The following is a 19,416-nucleotide window of genomic DNA, read 5'->3' on the forward strand; positions in this document are numbered from 1 at the left end:
CTACACAGAGAAACCCTGTCTCAAAAAAAAAAAAAAAAAAAAAAAAAAAAAAAAAAAAAAAAAGAAAAAAGAAAAAACTTTAGGGAATTAGAATATATCCGCATGAACTAGACAGAACTGATACTCTGATAACATATTTGAAGTTTTCTCCAGAACCATCAGATAATGGGTAATATTTTAGGAGTGACCTCCTAACTCTTACCACCCAAGTGTTTGTGTAAGAAAGTCTGGAGCTGCTGCCATGCATCCACCTGGGCCACAGCATGAGGCTTAGGCTCCCCTCCAAAGGTGATATTAGCACCCACCAGGAGGTGCATGCCAGCCTTGTACAGTGGGAAGTAAGGGGGCTCAATATAGTGCCCTGCTTCTGGGTAGCAGATGATCTGGGGCTTCCCCTTCCCATGGGCCTCTAAGCGTTTGGAGATCTCATTGGCATAGAACTCGCTCTTCCAGTTGTGGTCATCCTGACCTACAAGCAACAGGAAGGCCGTGTCAGACCTTTCCACGGGGATGAAGCTCTTCTCTTCCACCAAAGGGCTTTGCAGACCTTCCACAACATCCAAGAGGCCATCTTTGGTCATTTTAACTCGATTTCTCAGAAGAGAAACAGGGGGTATAGTCTCATCCTTGTAGTATATGGTGTTCCCAACAGCAGCCACAGAGCCATTGATCACAACAGCAGCTTTGATGCCCTTCAGGAAGGAGGCCATAGCAAGGCCAAGTTCACCCCCTTTGGAAATCCCAAGCAGTCCAATTCCTGGACCCTTCACCTGGGAAAGAAACAAATTAAAATGGAGCTTTAGTCCTGGAAACTGTGAGGGCCAGAAAAGTAGGCCTAGATTTGGGTTCCATCTAGTTACATTACAACTGCATTGCAACCTGGGGACATTTATCTGCTCCTTCCCCACAGCTCTCTTATCACAATTTCTCTGTCATTATTCTTGGTGATTGCAAGGATTTTTAGAACTCCTATGATCTTTTCCTCTAACCCAACCATACCAACCCTTCCCACTTATATAACCCAAACCTCTTGTCACTAGCATGAATTGTTTAGGTTCAAAGAAATGTCACTTTTAAACATTGCATCCTCTGGCCACTATCTCTCCAGCTTAGTCCTTCTAGAAACACGCCTTTCTACCTTGCTGAGGCCTTAACAGCCTTCTCTCCACTGTAGATCACCCATGTTCACCCAATCAGCCCCTCCCTGTCAGAGTCTGTGCTTCATCAGCAAGCTCTTTCTACTCCTTTATTACCATCATTCCCTTGGCCATACTGACCCAGAAAAGGACTCATCCTGGTGAGATCCCTTGCTCACTTCCTCCAGGCCTGAGTGGAGCTATCAAAAATGTGCATTCCTGCTGGCTGCTCATTCGACACCAGCAGGGACTGGCCCATCAGTCCTGCGCTGTTTTGCTTTCACTTCTCCAAACGACCACCTCACACGCTCCCCCACCTCCTCAGCCTCTTGAGCCCCCACACGTCCCACCGCCTTCAGCTTTCCATGCTGCACTGAGAAGACAGAAGCTGTCAGGAGGATGTCTCATTTTCTCACTCCTCAATCTACCTATTCCCATGGCAGCTCAAACCCTCAGGTGTCCCACAAAATCTCAGCAGCCACCTCTAGTTGTGTTTGGGATGCTGTCCACTATCTCGCTCCAGGGCTGGCCTCCACGCTTACTTCCGGCCTCCTCTCTTTTGACTTCTCTCTGCTGGTCCTCCTCAGCTCTTCCCTGCTCTGAGCCTCTTCTATTTCCTCACAGCCCTGCGCCCCAGGCCACACTAGTTATGACTGTGTTCTGCACCCTGGTTCCCTGCAAAACCTGTGGGAAGATGTTTGTTGTACTCCCTTTCTTCCATTCCCTACCCAGTGCCTTCTGGGTGGTTTGGGTTGGCACTGTCCCACAAGGACTGCTCCTGTCCTGAATCCCAGTGTTCTCTGGGCTATAAGCAAAAGATCTTCTGGCTGACCTCTCACAACAATCTTTTTTCTTCTCTTGTGGCTTCCATAACAACACCCTTGAAACATTCAAACATTATACTTTGCTGAAGTACTAAAAATTAAGTGATATGGTAATTACCCTGTTTATTAAAAAAAAGAAAAAGAAACAAACATAGGTCCCAAAGTCAGAGAATTAGAAATTGGTAAAATCAGGGCTGGTGAGGTGGTTCATTGGGTAGAGCTCTTGCTGTGCAAGCCTGATGACCCAAGTTCGATTCTCAGAACATACACAAAAGTGGAAGGAGAGAACTGACCCCACAAAGGTAGCCTCTGGCCTCTGTCATGAGCACAGTTCTTGTGCACACACACAATGTCAATAACTTTTTAAAAATGATTATCTGCTTATCAAAAGAGTCAACAGAGAAGAAGTGACAAAGTCGTCGAGTGGGAAATTGGCCATCTATTCTCAAACTTCTCTCCAGATGCAGCCTACGCTGGCTCCACTTCTCTGAGAGTGCCAACACTTCCGGTCACTTTAAGTTCTGGTTATAAAATTATAAAACAAGCAGGATTCCCACCTCAGCCTCTGCGGCGCTGGATCTGCAAAGCTCAGAGCCCTGGTCTCCCGCTGTTGACTGTCAAGTTCACCCTATGCTTCCACCTCTACTCACACAGGGGGATGGGACATGGGGACATGGGGGCACAGGGACATAGGCAGGAGAGGGCTGCTGAGCACATCATTTGAATGAGCACTGGCTGGGGCTGGCCTCCCTTTTTCTTTCCCTTTCCTTGTATCAAACCTAGAAAGCGACAATGGGCTTGGGCTCTTGGTGAAATAAAGAGGGAGAGGCTGTCATCAGTTTGCTCATTCTGTGAATCAGCACATGATGAGGAGATATGACAGGGGCCAATAAAATGAGGGAGAGCTAACCTCAGGGTGGCTGAGCAGGTAGTTCACTGCTTCTTCAAAGTACTCCATGCGCATGGTGTCCATGCCCTTGGGGAGGTCATCGTAGTTATAATAAGCCAGAGCCATGACAGCAAAGCCCTTCCCAGCCAGCAGACTAGCTCGGTACTCCAGAAGGCCACCTCCAACTCCAAAAAGGTCCAGGATCCCAGGATAGGGCCCAGGTTCTGGGGAAGAAACAGAACTAAACATTACTAAGAAGTGTTTGCAGTGGCAGGAATGGGCGTTTGTTGTTTACTCTGGGATGAGACTGTTTTCTACTGACCATGGGAAGGCTGAAGGAACTCCTGTCTCCAAGCATCAGAATGGCCTCAGATAATTCCACAGTTTCTTCTCCACCTGCATTCCCCTCTATATCTAAGACTCAAATCCCCAGGCTTTTACAAGGAGCATATGTTACTTTTAACATTAAAAATACACTAAGGGCTAGGGGTAGAGTGCTATCTAGCATGGATGGCATACTAAATTTGATTTCAAACACACACACACACACACACACACACACGCCACTATCCTCTCTGATTAGAAATTGATTGTGCCAACTTCCAGTGAGGCTATGCAGCAGCCACCATCACACGATGCTGGTGTAATGCAAAATCGTGTACCTGTAGAATGCAGTGGGGTGGTGGCACACACCTTTGATCCCAGCACTCTGGAGGCAGAAGCAAGAGGATCTCTGTGAGTTCAAGGCCAGCCTGAACTATACAGAGCAAGTTCCAGGACAGCCAAGGCTACTCAGAGAAACCCTATCTTAAAAAAAAAAAAAAAAATCAAACCTATTTTTACCACATGACCTTAGTCATCCCACACCTATTTACCCAAGTGAAATTTTTGGTTCTCACACAAACTTCTACACAAGCATTTGAAACAACTTCATTCATAATCTCCACAGACTGCCAGTGAACCTAAAGTCCTTCAACTGGCAGATGAATCAAACAGAGGCCCTGTGGGTAGAAGACCCCATGAATCTCAAACACATTCTGCTAAGTGATGAGACCCCCGAAAGGCTGCATTTTCATTCTGCACTATTTCGTGTCCTTGAAGTTTTTACCATTTGTATGAGGAGGCTTGTCTGTCTCCCACTTGTCCAACTTAAAGAATAACCCAGTGAGCAGCTGGCAGGCACCTGCTCAGGAACAGACTAGAACTGAGCAGGCAGAAGCCCTTCCGGCTTTCTTCTTCACCACTACCATGGATTTGTGTGCACTTCTCCATATTCTGAAAGTGGCATCTGAATACTTCGTTGATTTTGCCTACTTTGCCAATTTTGTTTGTTTGTTTGTTTTGAGACCAACTGTCAAAGATCCCAGCATCACCCAGTATTGCTATGTTGCCAAAATGACCTAGAACTTCTGGATATCCTGCCTTGACTTATAAGTGCTGGGAGTACAGCCCTGTGTCACCATGCCCAGTTTATGATGTGCTGGGAATGAAACCCAGAGCTACTCGACTGAGCCAAACCCTCAGCCCAGCCTTGTGAAATTTATCTCAATGGCATACTAAATGGTCTCTCCTGGAGTTGATTGCTTCACCCAATACTGCTTTGGAGTCCCGCTGAATCTCCCACCTGATTTACTGGAACCTCCACATACAGCTAAAACCAAGAAAAAAAATATTGAAAAATTGGGCGCAGTAGAAGAGTGCTTGCCTAGTTTGAGTCCTCACACCACCACAAGGAAAAACAGAAGAAATTTTAAAAGAAAACTGAGGGTAGGTGGGTGGATGTAACACTACAAACTTTATTATTAGGAGTATCTCTCCTTATGATGCCCTTTATCTTAGCAGTGGAATTGAAGGACCAGCTTCAGGGAAACTGCATCATCATAACAGGCACCTTCCAGTCCAGTCCAGTCTCCTTCCCTCTGATACTGCTCCTGAGCTGACCTTCAGTTCAGGGCTCGCCCAGACATGACCCCAAGTCAGAAAGACTTTTCCAGGGGCCACTGACCTCCAAGGGCCCCGTGAAGAGTGCGGGAGACAGGAAAGAAGGGGCCCAGGCCCTGCATCCCTGAAGCATCCCGGGCTGCAAGCCCAGGAGGGAGGGCTGCTCACCTGGAGGCAGAAAGAGCGTGGCGCGCACACGGCCCTCGCGCACGGGCACGCGCCGCACCCCGGGAGCCATGAAGTGACGCTCGTGCACCGCGCGCGTCAGCAGCCGCCCGCCGTCGGGCTCGTGGCCGTCCAGCACCTCCAGCTCCACCACGAAGGGCGTCTGCACGTCGCGCTTGATCAGGCGCCAGAATGGCCGTTCGGGCTCCAGGGCCCAGAGCAGCCCCATGGGCTCGATCCCGGCGAAGCTGCCGCCCAGCGCGGGCGCGCGCGCCAGGTCCAGGCCGCCGTGGTCGTCGGCGCGGTAGCGTGCGTGGGCGCGGAAGAGCGCGCCTTTCTCGTCTCGCAGGGCCGCGCGCAGCGTGACGGGCTGCTCGGGGGCCAGGCCGTGCACGGAGATACCCAGCGGCTCGTCCCAACAGCTGCGGCCCGCGGGCTCCAGGCTCAGCGTCGCATTTGTCCGCGCAGGGGCCCAAGTGGTCCATCCTCCCCGACCGAAGGGCAGAGACCCTGACAACCGCGCCCGGCTCTTCCAGCCCCATTGGCACAACCTGCTTGTTCGCAGGACAGCGAGAGGCGAGGCCACCATTTTGCTTCTTCACTTCAGCCCTCGGCTCCTTGGGGGTGGTGAGTCAGAGATCCTCTAGCGGCGGGCGGCCTGCCTGCAGTCTAAGCTTGCAGTGGGATGAGCTGTGGGCTCGCGGAGTAGGAGAGCTCAGAGCCTGCAAAGCAACAAAAGCAAAAGTAGTGACAGACTTTGACTAAGGCGCCTGTGTGTAAGACTCCGATATATCCAAACACCCTTCCTAGTACTGTTTTGCAGGTGCTCTTTGCCCCATGAAGAGTAGGCTGGACTAAGGCTCGTTCTTAAAAGTCCTCTCTCCCAACGAGACCTCCAGTCGCCAAATTCCTAAGGTTGCAGACTCAAAAATGTAAGATTGCAACTGAGTTTCATCATGCTGTGGAGTAGTGGACCTTTGTTACTAATCTTGGGACTGTTCTTTCAAAAATGTGCACTGCGATGTTTTGTGCTGTCTGCACGTGCTTAGCCTACATGTAAGTCCCATGTCCGGTGGATTTCATGTCTCATATCTCATGACCCTTTACCTGGATTCCATACACGAGTAAAAATAGCCGAATTATGTCATAGTTGATCCAATACACTGTGCTCTCATATTGGCCCTCTAGGCAAACATTTTCTACCCATCGTGGACTTTACACATTTCCCAACTGTTTCATAAGCTATCATTTTCAACCAAAGATGAACTTTTTTTTCTTCCAAGGCCTTGAACCTGAACAACAAGGATAATTGCACATCTTTGTTATTACAGAAACCGGAAACTGTATAAGCTGTACTTGTGTCTGTTCCCAAGAATACTATGTTAGTTTTTGTCCCAAACTAGAAACACTTGGAACAGGGAACCTCGGGTGAAGAACTGCCTCCATCATTTTGGCCTATGTGACACTGACGATTGATGTGGGAGGGCCCAGCCCACTGGGGTCTGTTCTACCTTGGGCAGATTGTCCTGGGTTTTATAAGAAAGCTGGCTGGGGGCTGGAGAGATGGCACAGAGGTTAAGCGCACTGGCTGCTCTTCCAGAGGTCCTGAGTTCAATTCCCAGCAACCACATGGTGGCTCACAGCCATCTATCATAAGATCTGGTACCCTCTTCTAGTGTGCAGGCAAATATGCAGACAGAACACTGTATATGGAATAAAAATAAGTAAATAAATTAAAAAAAAAAGAAAGCTGGCCGTTAGTGGAGCGTTAGCTCAGTGATCAAGAGCACCGGCTGTTCTTCTAAAGAATCTGGGTTCAATTCCCACACCCACAGCTCCAGAGGATCTGAGATATACATGTAAGCAAAACACCCAGACACATAATGAAATAAAATAAAGGAAGTTGGCTGAACCAATGAGCAGAAGGAAAGCAAGTCAGTGTTCCCTAGTGGTTCTTGCTTCCAGGTTCCTGTTTGAGTTCCTGCCCTGACTTCCATTAGTGACGGACTGTAATCCGGAAGTGAACACCAAATAAACCCTTTCTTCTGATTGGTTGATATTTGGGAACAATCAGGAAAATTTCTCAAAGTCATATTTTGGCATGAAATACCTGTGTACCAGGTATTCTCATTGGTCAATGCTGAGAGGGAACATTCAGTGGTTTCTATGACTTTGTCCTGTTACTTGCTTGTTGTACATAGATACCAATAGTTTTTAGAAGTATATCCTGGAGACTTTAGGGGAGGTTTTGGTCTCCCCTGAAGTTTCTTTTGTGTCCAAACATATCCCAGGAACCAAGTACCCAGGAGGCTGGGGGGGGGGGGAATTCTTTGTGTTCAGTTTTGGCCCTAGGCTCTGGGAAACCTAGAAGATCTGGAATTTCCTTGTGTTCCTATGTGTCTTTTCTATAGCCTGTCAAAGCTTCTAAAGCAAGGGCTGAGTGAGGGTCTGGTCCCTTCATTCCTAGAAGTGAAGCCTTTTAGTTTAGTTTACCCCTTTCACTTGAAGATACCCCAACCCAGCCCACTGCTTCTGTGAATGGATTCTGAAGACCCGTTGCCTAGTGACCAGTATATGAAGCTAAGCAGCATTGGAAACTAAGGAACCAAGGAAGGCTTACGACTCATAACCTTGCTTCACTTTAAGACTGAACTGGGGGACACTATGCCATTTGGAAGGTAATGTCAAACGACTGTAGCTTTAGCAGGATCTGAAGTCTTCACCGGCATCAGCTGCATGGGGAGAAGGCAAACTGAGGTCTCTGAGAAGACTGGAGCTGTCTAAAAGGCACAGCATCCAAACAGCTACCAGACGGTAGCTAGAGTTTGGACTCTAAGGGGAAGGCACAAGAGCAGACTGTTTTTGTTGTTGTTATTGCTTTGGAGTTTTTTTGGGGTGATGGGGATTTTGTTTGTTTGTTTTTGATGTTTTGTTTGGTTTTAGTTTTTTGAGACAGGGTTTCTCTGTGTAGCCCTGCCTGTCCGAGAACTCTCTTTGTAGACCAAGCTGGCCTCGAACTCACAGAGATCTTCCTGCGTCTGCCTCCCAAGTGCTGGGATTAAAGGCCTTCAATACCAACACCCAGCTGAGCAGACTGTCCTTATGGTATTATTAATGAAACAGATAGCTCTCATCTCAAAGGAATAAAAGAGGTAGTTTATTCTGAAGTCAAATATTAATGAACATAGCCTGGGAACTTAGGTTCCTCCAAATACCATGTTCCAATAAGGTGACAATTTTGTGATGGTTTTGTGGAAAAAAGGTCACAAATCCAGACACTTTTCAAATATATTGGTGTAAACATAGGATAGGTGGGTCATAGCAATGTTATCTGATGACACAGCCATTAGACTAGTGAAAGCTAGTAATCCGCTAAATGAATACATTTCACAAGGTTTCTCCCAGTAGCCACAGGATGTGAGCTTAGACATAAAGGAGGAAAGGAATGGCTATTTAGGGAGCTAAAGATAGCTCCAGGGAAATTGTAATTAGGCTCTGGACCTGCAACACCCCAAACTCTCCACAATCTTTGAAGTTCTGATCAGTTAAATCTCCTTGTAGGAGGCTGGGTAGCTATGTGAATCCTGGTGAGGGATGGAAGTCAGAGGTTCAGAAGGGAGGAAATTTTCAAGAGAAGTCAGAGAGGCAGTTTGGAAGAAGCCAGGTTAAGAGCCTGGGGTTCCTTGATTCTGCTCTCCCCACTAACCAGGATTCCCTTATAATTGAAGCAAGATGGAAAACAGGAAACATTCAGCACAAGAACAGAGAAGCCCTCAGTCTGTAGTTGAAGCCTCTCACTGAATGAGAAGCAAGAATTCCAACACAATAACTGCTTAAGGCCTTTCTCCCTTCCCACTGGACACTACATTTTCCTCCAAATCTCACCAGAAACCCCTCTTAACTGGGAAAGAGCATGCCATAACAGAAAGTGGCCATAACCCCATGTTATAACCCCCTGTTATAACAGAGAGTGACCAGTCAGAGTGGATGGTTTGTTTGGGAAAGGAAGCTGTGGTGGTTTGAATGACAATAACCCCATAGGCTCAAGTGTTTGAATTCTTTGTCCCCAGTTGAAAATCCCTTACTTTCATAGGTTTTCAGGGGGTGGAAGGAAGTTCCATACCATATAATTTAGTCTGGCTAGCCTACATGCCAAGGGGCAGGCATTCAGTGGGACCATCTTGAAGCTGTGTGTGTGGGAAGAGCTGAAGGTCACAGTACAGCTTGGCTTATCAAGTCTCTGTACAATACAGAAAAGAAGGAAAGGGTGGAGACAGAAAGACAGACAGACAAAGTGCATGATAAGTGTGCAGACTGGAGCTTTAGAAATAGAACTATTATGTATCTCCTTCCTTCTCAGTCAGCCATCATGTCAGATAATAGCTATTCTTTGAGAATACATGGCAATATGGTATTCTTTGTGACTACACTGTTACCGAATTCCTTATGATACAGGTTTAAGGGTGTGTCTGGGAACATCCTCAGTTAGTCCACTTGGGTGGGAGGGAAACCCATCCTCATCCATTGTTAAAGCTGGTGAGACAGTTCAGTGGGTAAAGGTGCTGGCCTCCAAGATTGATGACCTCGGGTCCCACATTACCCAACTTAACCTCCACAAGTATACCTGGGCATATGTATCCCCCCCCAATAAATTATATAACTATAATAAAAAAATAAAATGCCCAGGGCCAAAATACTTCCTGACATAGGAGCAAAATCCACACTAATGTGTAAGAATGTGAAGAACACACATATCAGTCTCACCCAACAGTTAATTTTCAACCAGCCAGAGCAGCACTCTTTCAGGAGAAATAGCTCCTTGTGACCAGCCTTTATCTTTGCCTTAATGTTTCTGGTTCAACTATTTAAATATCAAATGCCCTTGTGGCCATGTTGGCCTTGTGGCTGCAAAAAAAAAAAAAAGAAACAAACTAATGTTTTCATGAAAATAAAATCCCAGAGGGATATAAAAACAATCCCGTGTGATTTAATTTGATGGACGTTGCCCATTCTGACCCATAAGCAAACATTTTGGATAAAAAGGCCCTGACAAATAACCCTCACAGGGTCAAGTCTCATTGCTAGAAGACAGCCCTGGGGACAGAAAGTATGTTGTGGTGTGCAAAGGCAGAGTCACCTGATCCGATGGCTCCCTGGGACAACTCAGGAGCGACAGGTGAAAGTCAAAGAAGTGCTTGCCTCTGGGAGTGGCAGGGGCTGCTGCTGCTGCTGCTGGGAGTGGCGCTTGGCCCATGGCCAGGGTGGCATAAGGGCTACTTGATTTATAACATCAAGTATGACAAAGTAGCCTGGTCAAGAAAGAGGTTGGGGCAGGTTGGAATTGAGCTGAACCTAAAAGAGTAGGTCAGGTTATGTCAAGTATAGATGACATGCCATTTCATGTAGAGGACATAAGAGGAAGCTGGAGGGAAGGAGAGAGGGAGGGACCCTCGAGTACAGCTTGGGGATCTAGCCAGCTTAAGCAGGACAAAAAGGCATCCCCCACCCCTAGCTCTCTGAAGGGTGGGGTCTAGCCTGGAACTCCTAAACTCACTCTGCTGCTCCACCCATGTTTCCTCCTAGTAGCGGGGACAACAGCATGTGTGCACAGGTGTGCCCAGCTCCTTACAAGTGGTTTAAACAGAGAATTGGAAATGTTTGAATAAAAAAGAATTGGAAATGTGGGGTACTGTTGAAAAGCCATGGTCGATCATAAGGTTACAAAGTCCAGGACTTTGTAGACAAATGTGAGAATCTGAAGGAAAATTATAATTAAGAAATATTTAGAAGGACTGGAGAGATGGATGGCTCAGCGTTTAAGAGCACTGTCAGCTCTTCCAGAGATCCTGACCTCAAGTCCCAGCCATCTGTAATGAGATCTGGTGCCCTCTCCTGGCCTGCAGGCAGACATGCAGGCAGAATACTATATACTAAATAAATAAATAAAATCTTAAGGGGAAAAAAAAAAAAGCTATTTAGAATGTTGCACCGTTTTTCTTTTCTGTTCTCTAAACTCCCAGGACTTCCTTACTCCACTATGGGCTTCCGATTCCTCCTAGAGTGGAGTATTCAATGTCTCTTTCTTGGTTGCCTGCAGGCCCTGCTTGTGAACCAGCAGTGTGGATAGGAAAATTTGAAGCGAAACATGACCAAGCACAAAAAGAAAAAGTTTTCCCCCGTTCGGTGTCCTGAGCCACAGCCCCCTCGGCTGAGATGGGGTCTGATCTTCCTCTACTCAAAACCCACGGACAAGATGGGGTACACCTCGGTCTCCAGAGTGCCACCGGCCTTCTCCTTCAGCCCACAGCACTGCGAACATCTTAGGCACCAGTATTTGAAAAAGGCGGCTGCCGACTTTTCCTTTTCTCAGGAAGTGAAGTGGCAGCGGGGACTGCCCTGCATGCCTTTCTGTCAGTACAATTTTGAGCACCTCTACAACACGGATGACATCATCCCACCTGTGCAGGCCAGGAAGACTCACGCTGAGAAACCTGCCTACACCAGGATTCTGGATATCTCAGGGCTCCTGACAGCGGACACCACCCATTTTGCAAAGACACAAAGCTCTGTGGGTTGTAAAAAGAAGCTGAAAAAACCAAAGCCCGGAGGCTCAGACCAGAAAGAATCTTCCCCACGCCCCCGCTATTCCCGACGCTCCCGCTTGAAGTCAGAAGATATACTGGACCTGTCGTCCTCTCAAGATGAGTGTCTGGAGGATAGGGAAACCTGGCTTCCACCTGGCGAGAAGGAGGCCCGAGGCTGGGAAGCCATCGTGCTGGAGAAGCTGGACAAGCGCACAGCGCGGTGGATCCAGAACAAGCGTCCGCAGAGGCTTGGGCATTCGCCCAACAAGTGGCAGGGCTTCCTGCGCCATCAGTACGACTGGAGCCATATTCGGGATGAGCTCACTTCAGAGAGTGATCAGGACCTCCTCAAAAAGCTGGAGGCAGAAGAAAGAGCAGAACTTGAGGGTGGTGAAAGTGTCACCCTGCCCCCCGAGGAAATAAAGAAGCCAGAGCTGCTGCTTCCGGTTTTCTACGGGTAGGCTGACCTATGAAGTCCATGGCTCCTCTTCAGGAACTCCCCATAGGCTCCTTATTTGAAGTCAATCGTGTTTTCCCAGGTGTTGGCAATCAAACCCACCCCTCGCATTTGTTGGGCAAGCACACTACCCCTGGCTATACCCCAGCCCACACTCTATGCTTCAGAATACACTTTCCCTTCAGCCTCTTGTTCTCCCCCAACACCCACTTTCTGAGATCTCCTGGAAATAAGGTTTCTAAGCCTCCCTATACTACTGACATTCTGGGTTGGACACCATTATATCATAATCAGCTGCCCTGTGCTGTGTAGGATGTTAGCAACGTCTCTGGTCTTCACCCACTAGAAACCAGGAACACTTCTCTGTTGTTACCAAGGATATCTCCATAGTTACAGTTCTCAGCTCCCACTAAGGATGCCTCAGATATCGATGAAGGAGAAGCTCACACCCTGCTCAGAAGCAGGTCTTAAAGGGATCCAGTAACTGAGCTTCCAGACTAATGACCCAGCTCAGTAGAGCTCCTAGAGGTGTATCCAGGTTGACAGTGAGAAAGGCAGAGGGCTCATGACACTGAGTTTGATCTGCTCCGCTTGAATAAGAGTCACTGACACCAAACACAAGCAGACTCAGGGCAGAGAACAAGCAATCTGCGAGATTCTCAGATTGCTTCTTTTCATTCCCAGCTAGAGAGAAGATAGGAGATATTATAATCTACCTGACATCCAAAAGGGAACTAAAAATAAGTGGAAATGTAGTTAGTTAGTTATTGAACAAGTATGAGTTGATTTTTTTTGTTGATGTTGGTATTTCAGAGTCTGTGGAGTGATGGGAATATAATATAAAATGACAGATCTGTCCACCTAATGAACAAACTGTAAATTCCCACACAGATTCCTCGAGGTAGCAGAAAAGACAGTTTTCCTTCCCCAAATCCACGCACCTTTTTTTTGTTTTGTTTTGTTTTTGGTTTTTTTTCAAGACAGAGTTTCTCTGTGGCTTTGGAGGCTGTCCTGGAACTAGCTCTTGTAGACCAGGCTGGTCTCGAACTCACAGAGATCTGCCTGCCTCTGATCTACGCACCTTCTAAGGGAACCAGTGTTAGGGATGGACTGCAGACTGGGCATGGTGGCATTCTCAGGAGACAGAGAAACAGGAAGATCACAACTTTGAGGCCAGCCATACTAAATTCTAGTCTAGCCTGAGCTATATAGCAGGGCCTTTTCTCAATTTTGCCACTATACACATAAAAAAAAAAAAAAGTTGGGCAGGAAACACAGCCGCCCTTTCAGGGTGTCTGCCTGTGACTGCAGGGGGCATGGCTTCATCAGTGGAGGGGAGCAGGGTGGCTGAAGGACAGGCTCTTCTAGAGTCTCCATATTCAAATGGCTCCAGAGAAGATGCTGGTCATTAGGCACAGGTATTCAGATGTTTCTATGAGAAGAGCTTAAGGGGGCTACGGTGAGTCATGGACCTAATGGAAAGGGGGCATCTTCCAGTATTTCCACTTTTCCCTGTTTCTCACCATGGCTGTCAAGGTTACCTGGTTACTCCCCACAAGTGCAGACAGTTGAAATTCTGCCTGGCAGCAACATGACAGCAGGGGGTATCGACCAAGAAAGAAGAAACATCCAGCCTCCACCTCAGAATCCCTTCCGGCAGGTGAACCCCAAAGCTGGAGAGTTTGCTTACTCTACAGAGAATGCCTTCGAGCAGGAGATTTACTTTGGTAATGGTGCCGGGCTCTGGGGTTGGGGTACGGACTAAGGAGGTGAGGGCATCGTGGGACCCGAACAGTCATGGGTGGAGACGAGTCTCGGGGTACATCTCCCAGTGCTAGTACAGGATTTGTAGCAGGGTTATCTAGTGGGGAGCAGACATTTCTTTTGTCTGCCTCTCTATCTCCCCATCTCACTAAGGAGGGAGTGGAGCATGTGCTTGTAACATGAGTCAGAGCTGACTTTAGGAGCACCCTAGTCTTCTGTCTATCCTTTGCTCACTTTTAGATATCCCCTCCACCCCAATTGGCCTACTATGTTTTAAAAAACAAACAGGCCTACCCATTTTAGAAGCTAAAAGGTCTAGTTCTACTCAGTTATGTTAAACTTTCTGAATGTACCCCAGTGGATGTGAACTAAATTATACCAATTATTCATAGTTTAGTCAGCTTTAAAAGAGCTGATGAGTTTTGCCCATTCATGAGTGTTGCTATTGCATTTTTGTACACGGATGCAGATTGTGTGCATTTATTCTGTATTTATGTTAACTAGCTGACTTGTACTTGAATTAAAAATCAAAAATGAAAACTCTTTTGAAAATGTGAAAAAAAAAACAGGCTTAGTAGTCAGGCAGATTTGTTTAAACACTGGTTTGATTCCCTCTTAGTAACCATCAGCAGATTCATACCCTTCACACACAACCAAACTATGATGATACTAACTTATAAATCAATGTTAACAAGAACACACTTTCTGTGCAGTAGACAAGAAAGCATCCACAGAGCTGCCGAATGCTTAGCACATGGAGGGTCTTCATGACTGTCTGCTACTACCCTTCTGCTTTGCTAGCCTTTCGATGCCCGACCTTGCAGAAGATGACCTAGGATTGCATGTTCCAAGCTGTTTCTTCTTCACCCGTTCCATCTTGCTCCTAAATTACTGTTGGCTGGGTCTCCTTAATGATCTTAACAAAATTATGCCAAGGGGTTCATAGCTGGTGGGGTTAATTAAATGCCCCTTCTTTAGTGTCTAGCACTGCTTAGAAATTAGTTTCTGTTTTACCAATGGAAAACGCTATCTTTGGCTCGCCTAGGACTTTATAAGGCTTCCCTAAGAGGCTACTGGCTGTGGCATTTTCTAAGCAACAACCGTTCTTTGACAATGTCCCAAGGGCTTATATTAGGGAAAGGGAAGGGGCTGGTCATCCATTGTATCTCTCTTCACAGATGGAGTGAAGATTGTTCACCAGATCCATGGGAAGAATGATCAAATTGTCTTGGAAAACTTCAATAGGTACAACAAGCACCTATCTAAGATCTTCCCTGTAAGCCCGGAAAAGTGGAGCTCCCAGCCTGTTCCCGAAAAGCGTAAGGAGTATGATCAGAAAGCCATCGATGGGGCAGTATGCAACTGAGGCTCTTTCTTCCAAGTCAGGGACACCACCAGCAACAAGGGCACTTCCTTCCTAACACCTAAAAATGATCTCGAAACATTGTAAACATTGAAAGATGGTGGAACTTTCATCCAGTTGGAATCTGACATTACTTGGGTGTGAATACATGGTTTACAGTAATTACTCTCAGTGCTTCCATAGGAAGCTCGTCAGACCCCTCCTCCACCTCTGTGTCCCTGGGCTGGCTCCATCCTGTCCACTTTATACTCAACTCATCCTTGCCTCAGGGCCAAGGGTCTTTCTTTGTTTTTTTTTTTTTTTGTTTTTTTTTTTCATTTTTCTTGGTATGTTTGTGTGTGGTGGTGTGTGTACATGTATGTGTCAGTACCCAAGAGTAGGCACATGTGTGGAAGCCTGAAGCTAATGTTGGAAGTCTTCCTCAGTTCCTCTCCATCTTATCCACTGAGCCAGGGGCTCTAGGTTGACCCGAGATATCACTGATGGAGTTAGTCTGCCTAGCCTGGTTGTTTTGGGGGATATGGATTCCAGGCAGTCTGCCATACCTGCCCACCTTTTAGTTGGGTGCTGGAGATTCAAACCCCATCCTCATATTTGCATAGCAAGTGCTTTCTTTACTCACTGAGCTATTTCCAGAGCTCTTCTGTTTTTTGTTTGTTTGTTTGTTTTTTGTTTTTTTTAATGTATAACAGTCATCATTTTGTAAGACAAAGGTGACCAAGAAATGAACTTCTAAAACAAAATGCACCCATCTTCTAGGAGACTGTCTCTCTAATCCCTATGAGTCTTTGTACTATCACTGTTCAGGTGAGCTCTCTGGGGTTGAGCATGTAGCTAGATACATTGGTCCCTGTTCTATGTTATGGACAGACACCATGACCAAGACTACTTTTTTTTTTTTTTTTTTTTTTCTGAGACAGGGTGTCTCTGTGGCTTTGGAGGCTGTCCTGGAACTAGCTCTTGTAGACCAGGCTGGTCTTGAACTCACAGAGATCCATCTGCCTCTGCCTCCCGAGTGCTGGGATTAAAAGGCGTGCGCCCCCAATGCCCCCAAGACTACTCTTATGAAAGAAAATGTTTAATTAGGGGCTTGCTTACGGTTTCAGAGGCTCAGTCCATTACATTACCATCATGGCAGGGAGCATGGCCACATGCATTCTGCCAGTATAGTAGCTGAGGGCTACATTCTGGTCCACAGATTGAAAAGGAGTGGGCTAGTTTGAGCTTTTGAAACCTCAAAGTCCACCCCCAGTGACCGATCTCCAACAAGGCCACACTTACTCTAACAAGGTAGATCCTTCTAATCCTTTCAAATAGTGTCACTCCCTGGTGATATTCAAATATAAGTGACAATGGGAGACATTCTTTTTATGTTTTTAAAATTTGTATGTGCATTGCTATTTTGCCAGCATGTATGTGTGAGGGTGCCAGATCCCCTGGAACTGGAGTTACAGACAGTTATAAGCTGCCATGCGGGTAGTAGGAATTGAACTGTGGTCCTCTAAAAGAGCAGTCAGTGCTCTCTTAACCGCTGAACCATCTCTCCAGCTCCTGGGAGACATTCTTATTCAAACCCCCACACTGTGTGTAGCACTTGCAAGCATGTCCAAGTCCCTGGGGTTCCATAGTCAGGCAGTCAGGTGAGACCTGCCTCTTAATTACACAGCTTTTAAGGTCAAGAAAGGAGTCCAGCGCTGGGTTGCTTTGCCCACCCGAGTCAAGGGCCTTCTGCTAAAAGTGGGCGAGGAGGTCACGCCTACCGAGACTAGAAGGGTGAAGAAGCAGGTCCAACCTCTGAAGGAGCATGTGACTTGGGAGCTGGCAGTACTTCGGAAGATGCTACAAGAGTGGAAGACTGCCTGGGCACTCAGTAAGTGAAGAGAGCGCTGAAATAGTGGATATTTGTGAGTATGTGTTCCCCAAGCTTGGAAAAGCCCATCCGTCTTGTAAACTGTAGAAGGCTGGCTGCCTCGTTAAAGGGCATGGGTAAGAGCCTTTCAATCAGCAGGTGTTAGGCTAATATTATGCTGGGCTCTTTATGCATACATAGGCAGGTATGTGTGGGAACTTCAGGAATGCGTGGGAACTCACTGTGTTGTAGGCTTTCTGAACAGAAAAACTGGACCCCAGGCTTTTACAAAAAACAGTTCAAGTGCTAGCACTGTCTGTGGGATTCTCCTCAAATGAAGAGCCACAGGCATCCTGGAACAGAGCTTTTTATACATTCTTTTGGCGTATTTGTCTATCATGTAAAATGACTTGCCTTCTGAATGGGTGGATACTTTAGATTACTCGGTAGTGAAACTAAAGAAAAAAAAGCTGAGGTGGAAAGGGAGGGGAAGGAGGAGGAACAGTTGGTTGCAGGAGAAATGTGGTGGAGTTGCACTACACCCATGAACACTGACCAGCCTGTTTTTCTTCTCTTAGCCTCTTGGGGGTCCTACCACAACCATACTAAGAAACCTCACAAGCAGAGACCCTGTCTTAGCCATGTCTGAAACAGGAAAGACAAAAGATACTGCCCTAGCATAAGATATGCAGCTGTCAAAAGAAATTGCAGTTGACTATGGAATTTAGTTGTAAAAATGAGGTTATCGTGAATCTACTTTCCTTCAAAGAACTTTAAGTAGAAGGTTGAATGCTTCTACCAACTGAGAACCTCATCCCTCACTGTTTTATTTTTTTATTTTTTACTTTTTTTTTTCAAGACAGGGTTTCTCTGTATTGCTTTGAACTTTGTTTGTCCTGGAACTTGCTCTGTAGACCAGGCTGGCCTTGAACTCACAGAGATCTGCCTGCCTCTGCCTCCCGAGTGCTGGGATTAAAGTTTCCAGTCACCAACACCCAGTTTTTTTGGGTTTTTTTTGGGGGGGGAGTGGTTTGGTTTTTTGTGACAGCATTTCTCTGTGTAGCTTTGGAGCCTGTCCTGTAATTCTGCCTGCCTCTGCCTCCTGAGTGCTGGGATTAAAGGCATGAGTCACCACTGCCTGGCTTTTGTTTTATTTTTGTGATGGAAGACTTACTATGTTGCCTAGAGTGGTCTTGAACTCATGGATTCATGTAGTCAGTCTTTCTTTGGGACTGCCAGTTCCCAAACAATGACATGGATACTAATTATTATTCATGAAAGCTTGGGCTTGTTCCCAACTAGGTCTGGTAACTTAAATTAACCTGCTTTTATTAATCTATGATCTGCCAGATGGCTTTTTACCTCTCCTCCATTCTGTGTGCCTGACTCCCTCACGTCTCATTAGCAAAATCCCCTCCTTTCTTCCCAGAGTTCCCCTCTCTCCGGAAGTCCTGACTATTCTCTCCTGCCTAGCTAGTGGCCATTCAGCTCTTTATTAAACCAATCAGAAGACACCTTAGGCAGAGACACATCTTTACAGTGTGCAAAAAGATTATCCCACAACAGATTCATGAGGTTTTAGCCTATTTTAGCCTAATTGTGTGTCACCATAACCAGCCAACTACTGTGTTTTATACCCCATCTATTTTCCATGGAAAGTTATTTAAGCACAGAGCAATAGCATATAAGATGCGATTGGGGGAAACTACCTAAGAAGTGTATGAATCATCACAGAAACAATTTGCCAAAGAAGTCCTTCTCTGAATTCTTTATTCAGAGCTAAAAGTGTTCCTTGCATTGTCCTAAGGAAAGGTACTTTTTGCCTACCCATTTACTGCATAATATCTAGCCCTAAGTAGGTGGTTCTCTTTTAATTCTCCTTCCTATGACTTAGTTATCGAGTGGCATCATGAGACAGTGGAAAACCTGTTGCGAGGCATGGTAAGCATGTATGATGAAATGAGGATCCAGGCCATTGTCACATGTGCTACTGCTGCTTTGGAAAGGCCCCGGATTGTCTCTGAGAAGCAGGACTCAGGTGAGAGCTAAGACTCGGGGGTTTAGAAACATCTGGACTGAGAGAGGTCTTAGACATTACTTGAGCTCATTTTCCCAATGTAGAAATCAAGGCCTAGAACCTGCCCAGACAGCCAAGCTCATCACATGCTACATATTCATACATTCAGACAAAATACTCATACATAGAAAATAAAAATCTTGAAATATAAGGACTGAACGTATAACTCAGTATAGAGTATTGGCCTGGAACGTACCAAGTCCCAGGTTTGAGCCTCAGCAAAGAAAGGTAGGAAGGGGAAAGGGTGAAAAAAAATTACGTAAGTGATTTGATAGCTTTTATATCTTTTTTTTTTTTTTTGAGACAGGGTTTCTCTGTGGCTTTGGAGGCTGTCCTGGAACTCACTTTGAAGACCAGGCCGGTCTTG

At 46.3% G+C, this 19,416-nt stretch overlaps 2 protein-coding genes across 8 annotated transcripts in view; one reads left to right on the top strand and one right to left on the bottom strand.

The window, feature by feature from the left end:
- Positions 1-23: 23 nt before the first annotated feature.
- LOC100772859 (acyl-coenzyme A thioesterase 1) lies at positions 24-5,579 on the bottom strand. The gene is made up of 3 exons (XM_027418465.2): positions 4,959-5,579; positions 2,871-3,073; positions 24-770 (listed from the first exon to the last, which is right to left on the bottom strand). Exons 1-3 carry the CDS (start codon positions 5,542-5,544, stop codon positions 192-194), a joined length of 1,368 nt encoding a protein of 455 aa, XP_027274266.1. The 5' UTR covers positions 5,545-5,579; the 3' UTR covers positions 24-191.
- Positions 5,445-19,416, top strand: part of Heatr4 (HEAT repeat containing 4) — a 34,793-nt gene continuing 20,821 nt past the window's right edge. For 3 of the 7 annotated variants that reach the window (XM_035445013.1, XM_035445007.1, XM_035445012.1), the window contains exons 1-6: positions 6,104-8,107; positions 11,053-11,996; positions 13,533-13,723; positions 14,939-15,079; positions 16,790-16,993; positions 18,867-19,010. In XM_035445013.1, the coding sequence (XP_035300904.1) occupies positions 11,101-11,996; positions 13,533-13,723; positions 14,939-15,079; positions 16,790-16,993; positions 18,867-19,010 (1,576 nt within the window). In that variant the 5' untranslated portion in view covers positions 6,104-8,107; positions 11,053-11,100. Of the gene's footprint in view, positions 5,583-5,880; positions 6,012-6,103; positions 8,108-11,052; positions 11,997-13,532; positions 13,724-14,938; positions 15,080-16,789; positions 16,994-18,866; positions 19,011-19,416 lie in introns of those variants that run through there. The other 4 variants (XM_035445011.1, XM_035445010.1, XM_035445008.1 and 1 more) reach the window with 4 other exon arrangements.

This window comes from Cricetulus griseus, chromosome 5 (assembly GCF_003668045.3).
Source record: "Cricetulus griseus strain 17A/GY chromosome 5, alternate assembly CriGri-PICRH-1.0, whole genome shotgun sequence".
Taxonomy (NCBI): Eukaryota; Metazoa; Chordata; class Mammalia; order Rodentia; family Cricetidae; genus Cricetulus; species Cricetulus griseus.